Here is an 8,257-nt window from a genome sequence, read left to right as displayed (position 1 = left end):
TTATGACTTAAATGTGTGTAACAGATTCCAGAGATGTAGAAGAAAAAAAGTTTCAGGTGAGTTGCAGCAGTGAGGGAAAGAGCCTCAGTGAGAAGTCTTGCATTGGGCCTTGAATGGCACATTGTGGTAAGGATGCTTCAGGAAAAGGGGTGGCAAGAGCACATGAGCAGACTGGAGACACTAAGTGTGGAACAGTGCAAAGATTGACCTGTGGGAATTATGTCCAGGCCACTTGACCTATATAGTTTCCCATGGTCTGTATTTTGCTGGTTGCACGCTTATGGTGCAGTTCAGGAGTTTCCCTTTGTCCTCTGTATTTCCTACAAATTAGCAACTGGACCTAGTAGCATGATGCGATTCAGGCTTATTCCCTTTGGCAGGACTAGAGGTGGGGAGGGGGGTGTTCTTTGATCACATGAGTAAAGGTATGTGTAAGGGTCTGGGATTTCATTTGACCCTACTTAACAAGCCAACAATTAGCCTGTTACTGTTTCACATTCTAACTTCATAGAGCTCCCTCGTCTGTTTCAAGTAGTGTTAAAAAATATAACTTGCTTTCTGAGATATCCTGGTCTGTCCCCTGCCCCTCCCCACCCCCACTTTTGTTTGTACCATCTCTTTGTTTCTGTTTTCCCTATCTTGTTCAATTTGGATTCCTCTCTCAGCAGTTTCTTTTCAGCGTTGGTGCCCTGTCCTAGGAAGGAGCCTGGTTAGTTCCATGAGTTTTTAAGGCTAGACTGCTCCAGGTCCTTTAGGCCTCACTGGGGACCCCTTGCAGTGGACTCAACCCCACTAGTTTCAGTCTCTGCGATCAGATTGGCCCACATTGCTTTTCATTTAAAACTTGGTTATTTGGGGTTCTTCTGTTCTCTGGTCTGTCAGATGCCCTATTGCTTCCCTTTATGTTGATCTGCATAGCTGCTTATAGTACTTGTGTCTCCTGGCCATTGGTGTTTTTCTCTCTTTATATGGGGGTTTATGAGGATGCTTCATCGTCTAGTGTTGTTATCCATGGGCTTTTTGTGGTGTTACCTAGTTGCTCTGTTTTAATGTGGGGATTCAGAAATACCAAAGGCTATGTTGCCACTTCGATAGCCATTTGTCCAGAATCCCCATTGTAGGTGCTTGAGTAGAAAGGTGACACAATCATGAGTAGAATGGTAGGTCTGACCTAACGTCTTACTTGGCATAGAGACAGTGTGGTCATTAGTCAATATTGGTTCTTTAACTTTCTCTTTTCTCCAAATTGAAAAGTGTTGGCTATAATGCTCATTTTGTGGATTTCCATGGAAATAATAGCTTCTTATCTTTACTCTTTTCAGGTTCACCAAGAATCTTTCCCCGGACAAAATCAATTTGAGCACCCTGAAAGGGGAGGGTCAGCTGACCAACCTGGAGCTGGATGAAGAGGTTCTACAGAATGTGCTGGAGCTGCCTACCTGGTTAGCCATTACTCGGGTCTACTGCAACAGGGCCTCCATCCGGGTGAGAATGGGGGTCAGAGTGCTGTTGCTGTCCTTGGCCAGCAGGCATGCTTTCTTGAGGGGCAGCTCCCACAGCCCTGAGTGTTGCTTTCCTCTTGCAGATCCAGTGGACAAAGTTGAAGACACACCCCATTTGCTTGGTAATGGCCTTTCTTGATTGCAAGTAATCAAATGGGATGGCTGGGGTGGGGTTTTAAAAGATCTGAGAGGAGATGGGGAGGAGTCCTGACAGGCTATCCCTTTTGGGAGTGGTGATTGCTCTGTCTGGCTTGTGAGCTTCTCTCTGAGACAGAGTGACTATTGTCTGGGCTTATTCTGAAATTACTGTGCGGTGTGGCAGTTAGCACTGAGACACAAGACACAGGAGTCCTGAGTTGGTTGTTTTGCCTTTTGTTTTTTATAACAAATTTTGCTGCCCAGGTTCTACTTTTAGATTTCCTTTGGAATCCTGACAGAGAAAAAATTAGAAATTTAGTTCATGTCGACTGTTGGGTGATTATCAGCTGAAAGCCCTTCAGGAACTCATCAGTGCTTATCTTTATCTGAAGATTGGAATCCCCAGGGATAGTAATACTTCTGTAACTTGGATTTATGTTTTAGTTCTCTGCTGTGAGTTAATCCCATGCTTGTCCTAGAGTTCTGCTGCTAATGGACATGGAAGAGGGAAGATGAGGCCTCTTCTTGCATTTCAGTTTGTTCATTCATTCAACAAACATTTATTGTTTGCCCCCTGTAGGCACAGCACTCAACTAGGCAGTAGAGCATAGGGATGAATAAGACTCAGTGTGTGCTGTGTAGGTTTTTGTGCAGATGCTTAGCTCTCCGTGGCTTTTATTTCAGTGTCTGGATAAGGTAGAGGTGGAGATGAAGACATGTGAGGAGCCTCGGCCCCCGAATGGACAGTCTCCCATTGCCCTTGCTTCAGGACAGAGGTTAGTTCCTTAGGTCCCTATTATTTCCAACATGTTACCTGTTCTGTATCAACTTTTAGTGAAAAATAAAGTTTTTATTATGGGAATTTTCCAACCTACACTAAAGTGGAGAGAATAGTGTAATCAACCCCCATGCAACTAAGATCTAACTTCCAACAGCTATCAACATTTTGCCATTCTATTTTCACCTTTTTCCTGCCACTGTGTGTGTTTCTGTGTATGTGTGTGTGTGTGCGTGCGCGCACACTGTCGTATTTGAAAGCAAATCCCAGACACCATATGATTCCATCTGTAAATACTTCTGGATACTGTGTCTTTAAGAGACAGGGATTGTGAAGAAAGAAAGAAAAAACACACAATACTATTATCACAATCAATAGAATTAATAGGAATTTGTTAATATTATTTAATACTTATTTCATATTCAGTTTTCCTGAATTGTCTCTAAAATATTTTTGCCAATGCAGTGTGGCTCCAAAGAGCTCCACATATTACATTTAGGGATTTGCCTTTCAAGGCTCTTTAATTCTAAACAATCCCCCACCCCCACTCTTTAATAAACCATTTATTCTTTGTATAAACTAGATTGTTTTTTCTAAAGAATTTCCCACATTTTGTATTTCGGCTGATTGTGTCCTCAAGGTTATATTTTAAATGTTTCTCATTTAAACCGAGAGTAAGATTTAAAGGCTTGATTTGAGTAAATGTTTTTGTTTTTTGTTTTCTTGGTAAGAATGCTCTAGAAATTGTACCATGTATTTCCTATTGTGACATATCAGGAGGGACAAAATGTTCCTTTGGTTAAGATTAATCAGTGGATTCAGATGATGATGGTCTGATTTATCTGTTGTGATTAAGTTCCTTATCTATTTCACCTCATGGTGTAAGGACTGTTGATAACCATTTGATGATAGTTGTATAGATCTGTTATTTCATTGTAGGCTGCAAAACAGGGATTTTATAATTCTTTTCTTCCTATTGCGTTTACTAGCAATAATAGATTAGCAATATTCTCTAAGATTTTTTGTGGGTGTGAGGGGAGGATGAAGGAGGTTTATCATTTTGAATTCATGTTGTTTTTAACAACTTTATTAAAGTATAAAGTATAATTGAATTCATGTTTTTAACAACTTTATTAAAGTATAAAGTATAAAGTACAATTGAAGTATAATTGATACAAAATAGACTACATATACAAAGTATACAATTTGATAAGTTTTAGCATATGCATACACCAAGAAATCATCAACACAATCAAGACAACGAACATATCCATTAACCCTTAAACATATTGTTGTTCTCCTTTATATTCCTTCCCTTTCCTTTCTCACCCCTTCCTATCCCCAGACAAGCATGGCTTTCTGTGACTATAGATTAGTTTACATTTTTTATAATTTTATATAAATGAATCATATAGTATGTACTGGTTTTTGTCTGGCTTCTTTTAGTCAGCATAATTATTTTGAGATTCATTCATGTTGTTGAGTGTATCAGTAGTTCATTTCTTTTATTACTGAGTAATATATTCCATTGTGTGGATAGATCACAATTTGTTTATCCATTCACTTGTTAACTGACACTTTATTTACAGTTTTTGGCTATTGTGAATAATGCTGCTATGAACATTCATGTACAAGTTTTTGTGTGGTCATGTGCTTTTTTTTTTTTTTTTTTTAAAGATTTTATTTATTTATTTGAGAGAGAGAGAGAATGAGAGACAGAGAGCATGAGAGGGAGGAGGGTCAGAGGGAGAAGCAGACTCCCTGCCGAGCAGGGAGCCCGATGCGGGACTCGATCCCGGGACTCCAGGATCATGACCTGAGCCGAAGGCAGTCGCTTAACCAACTGAGCCACCCAGGCGCCCTGGTCATGTGCTTTTATTTCTCTTGGGTAAATGCCTAGGAGTGGAATGGTCAGGTGGTATGGTAGGTAAGATTTAGCTTTTTAAGAAACTGCCAAACTTTTCCAGAGTGGTTTACTATTTTAGATTCTTTTTACATGTTTTTACATTTAAATTTTCTTACATCCTACACTTCCATTTACTTAAAAAAATATGTTTGTTGTATTTCATACATTTATAATCATTATTTGTTTTGATATTCAGATGTCCTCATCTTTGGCTAGTGAGAGCCTTTCGAAGTCACCTCCTGTGTCTTTTGGAGAAGACCCCAATAATCTTTTTGCTTTTAGACAGAATAAGATGTTTCAGGCTTCTCATATACATCCTTACTTCAGACCTGGAATCTGACATTTCTCCAAGGAACCCTGATTCCTTTTAGTGAGAAATGTTATTTAGAGAGAACAGTCTGGGCAAAGTTGTATTCATTGAGTTGTCATTTGAATTGAGACCTTAGTGTTCAGTTCTAGGGTAAAGGTATTTTTAAGAAAGAGAAAAATAAATCATGCCAATATGCTGATGTTTCTCAATTCAAATAAAAAGAGGATTTTAAAATAACTTTTTAGATTTAATGTTTCTATTTTTTGTTCATGTGCTGAACCTTGGTTCCTAACAACAATAATATAATAAATGATTTACTTTTTCAATTGTTTAAAAAAATAACAAAGCCAATATTATAACTATCAATAAGATTACTGAATACAGTAGATTCCTGTGCGTTCATGTGTTTTAACCTTATGATATATCCCACTAGGGAAGTATGGTCAAATGCTGTGTTTTAAAGTCACTTGAAGTCATTTTTTATATGGTTGGGATACCAATTTGACATATTGAGAAGTTCATTTTTTTTTAAGAGAAATTTTGCAGTTTTAGGTTCACAATAAAGTTAGAGGAAGGTACACAGATTTCCCATATCCTCTTGCCCCCACGCATGCATAGCCTTCTCCATTATCAACATCCCCTACCAGAGTAGTACATTTGTTACAGTGGTTAAACCTACATTGACACATCACAATCACCCAAAGTCCATAGGTCATATTAAGGTTCACTCTTGGTTTTGTACATTCTAGGGGTTGGGACAAATGTATAATGACATATATCCACCATTATGGTATCACAGTGTATTTTCACTGCCCTAAAAATTCTGTGTGCTCCACTTATTTATCTCTATCCCTGCCCCCAACCCCTGAAACAACTGGTCTTTTTTCACTATCTCCATTGTTTTTCCTTTTCCAGAATGTCATATAGTTGGAATCATACAGTATGATTCCATCTTTTTATTTTTTAAAAGATTTTATTTATTTATTAGAGAGAGAGAGACAGAGAGAGTATGAGCAGGGGTAGCGGCAGAGAGAGGGAGAAGCAGACTCCCCACTGAGCAGGGAGCCTGATGTGGGGCTCAATCCCAGGATTCTGGGATCATGACCTGAGCCCAAGGCAGACACTTAACCAACTGAGACACCCAGGTGCCCCCATCTTAACCATCTTTAAGTGTGCAGTTCAGTAGTGTTAACTGAACTCACATCCTGCAACAAATCTCTAGAGCTTTTTCATCTTCTGAAATTGGAACTCTGTATCCATTTGTATTGGTTTGCTATGACTACCATGACATAATACCATAGACTGGGTGCCTAAATAGTTGAAATTTATTTTCTCATAGTTCTGGGGGCTTGAAGTCTATTATCAAGGTATCAGCAGGTCCTGAGGCCTCTCTCCTTGGCTTGCAGATGCTGACTCCTGAGCATTTCCTCACATGGCCTTTTCTCTGTACCTGCTCATCCCTGGTGTTGCTTCCTTTTTTTCTTTTTAAGTATAGTTGATATACAATGTTTTATTGGTTTCAGGTGTACAATATAGAGATTTGACAGTTCTACACATTATGTAGTGCTCATAATGATAAGTATAGTTATCATATATTATTGCAATATTATTCACTATATTCCCTGTGCTGTACTTTTCATCCTCATGACTGGTTTATTTTATTACTTGAAGTATGTACCTCTTCATCACTTCTCCTATTTTGCCCACTCCTCCTACCCCTCTCCTCTGGCAACCACCAGTTTGTTCTCTGTATTTATGAATTTGTTTTTGTTTTGTTTGTTCATTTGTTTTGTGTTTTAGATTCCACATATAAGTGAAATCATATGGTATTTGTCTTTCTTTGTCTGACTTGTTTTACTTAGCCTAATGCCTTCTAGGTTCACCCATGTTGTCACAAATGGCAAGATTTCATTCTTTTTTATAGCTGAGTAATATTCCATTGTGTGTGTGTGTGTGTGTGTGTGTATAGCACATCTTCTTTATCCATTTATCTATTTATGGACAATTGGGTTGCTTCCATATCTTGACTATTGTAAATAATGCTGCAATAAATAGGGATGCAGATACCTTCTTGAATTAGTGTTGTCATTTTCCTCAAGTAAATACCTAGAAGTAGAATTACTGGATTGTATGATACTTCTCTTTTTAGTTTTTTGAGGAACCTCCATATTATTTTCCACAGTGGCTGCACCAAATTGCCATTCCCACCAACAGCGCACAAAGGTTTCCTTTTCTTCGCATCCTTGCCAACAGTTGTTTCTTGTTGCTTTGATACTAGCCATTTTGACAGATGTGAGGTGATATCTCATTGTGGTTTTCATTTGCATTTCCCTGATGATGAGTGATGTTGAGCATCACTATCACTCTTAATGTTGCTTTTTTGTTGAACAGAAATGATTAATTCTAATGTAGTCCAGTATACCTTTTTCCCCCCTTTATGCTTAGCCCTTTTTGAGTCCTGTTTAAGGGCTCTTTTCCTGTCCTAAGCCATGAAGATATTCTTTTTTGTTTTCTTCTAAAAGTTTTATTGTTTGACCTTACACATTTAGATACAGACTTAAAACTGATTATTTTTTTTTGTTTGATGTAAAATAGGAGTTAATACTATTTTTTCCCGGTCAATATCTTCAAATTGACCATGCACTGTTATTGAAAGACCATCTTTTCCCTACTACTCTGTCACCTCTATTATAAATTAAGTGTCTGGGTATAATTGTGATTTATGAGTGAGGTTGAACATTTTTATGTTTAATATCATTTGCACTTCTCTGTAAACTGTCCATACTTTGTCCCGTTTTTATTGGCCTGTAGGTCTTTTTCTTTTCAGTTTCTTTTTTTTTTTTTTTAAGAATTTATTTATTTATTTGACAGAGAGAGACACAGCGAGAGAGGGAACACAAGCAGGGGGAGTGGGAGAGGGAGAAGCAGGCTTCCCGCTGAGCAGGGAGCCCGATGCGGGGCTCGATCCCAGGACCCTGGGATCATGACCTGAGCCCAAGGCAGACGCTTAACGACTGAGCCACCCAGGCGCCCCTTCTTTTCAGTTTCTTGAAGCTCTTTATACATTAGAGATGTTAGCCCTTTATGATATAGATTGCAAATATATTTTTTGCAAAAAAATAGATTGCAAATTTATAATTTCCACACCTTTTTATCTCTTGTAATGAGAACTGATTTCATTTACATGTCAAGAATGTCTTTGTTTTCAGGGTGCCTGGGTGGCTCAGTCTGTTAAGTGGCTGCCTTCGGCTCAGGTCATGATCCCAGGGTCCTGGGATCGAGCCCCACATCGGGCTCCCTGCTTGGTGGAGAGCCTGCTTCTCCCTCTCCCTCTGTCTGCCGCTCTGCCTACTTGTGCTCTCTCTCTCTCTCTGCTAAATAAATAAATAAAAATCTTAAAAAAAAAAAAGAATGTCTGTGTTTTCTACATCCAGAAGGACTTTAAGATGGCCTTCAATTCTCTCCTTGCCATTTCTGACCTCTCACTGTGGAAGTACAGCTATGCTCTTTGGGATATATTTGACAGGGTAGAGAGTTGGAATTGTTCTTGACCTCTTGCTCACTTGGCTGTACTTCTTTCCTCTTTCCACTACCTTTGCAGAGTATGCTGTGTCTTTGAAGAT

General features: G+C 38.7%; 1 protein-coding gene across 1 annotated transcript in view; it reads left to right on the top strand.

Moving 5' to 3' along the window:
- Positions 1-1,011: 1,011 nt before the first annotated feature.
- The window catches only part of UHRF1BP1 (UHRF1 binding protein 1), a 43,537-nt gene continuing 36,291 nt past the window's right edge, over positions 1,012-8,257 (top strand). The window contains 4 exon segments of the mRNA XM_044917223.1: positions 1,012-1,025; positions 1,323-1,485; positions 1,586-1,624; positions 2,325-2,416. Coding sequence (XP_044773158.1) covers positions 1,012-1,025; positions 1,323-1,485; positions 1,586-1,624; positions 2,325-2,416 — 308 coding nt within the window.

This window comes from Neomonachus schauinslandi, chromosome 8, assembly GCF_002201575.2.
Source record: "Neomonachus schauinslandi chromosome 8, ASM220157v2, whole genome shotgun sequence".
NCBI lineage: Eukaryota > Metazoa > Chordata > Mammalia > Carnivora > Phocidae > Neomonachus > Neomonachus schauinslandi.
The sequence above is the reverse complement of the archived record's forward strand: the minus strand, read 5'-3'. Positions and strand labels throughout refer to the sequence as shown.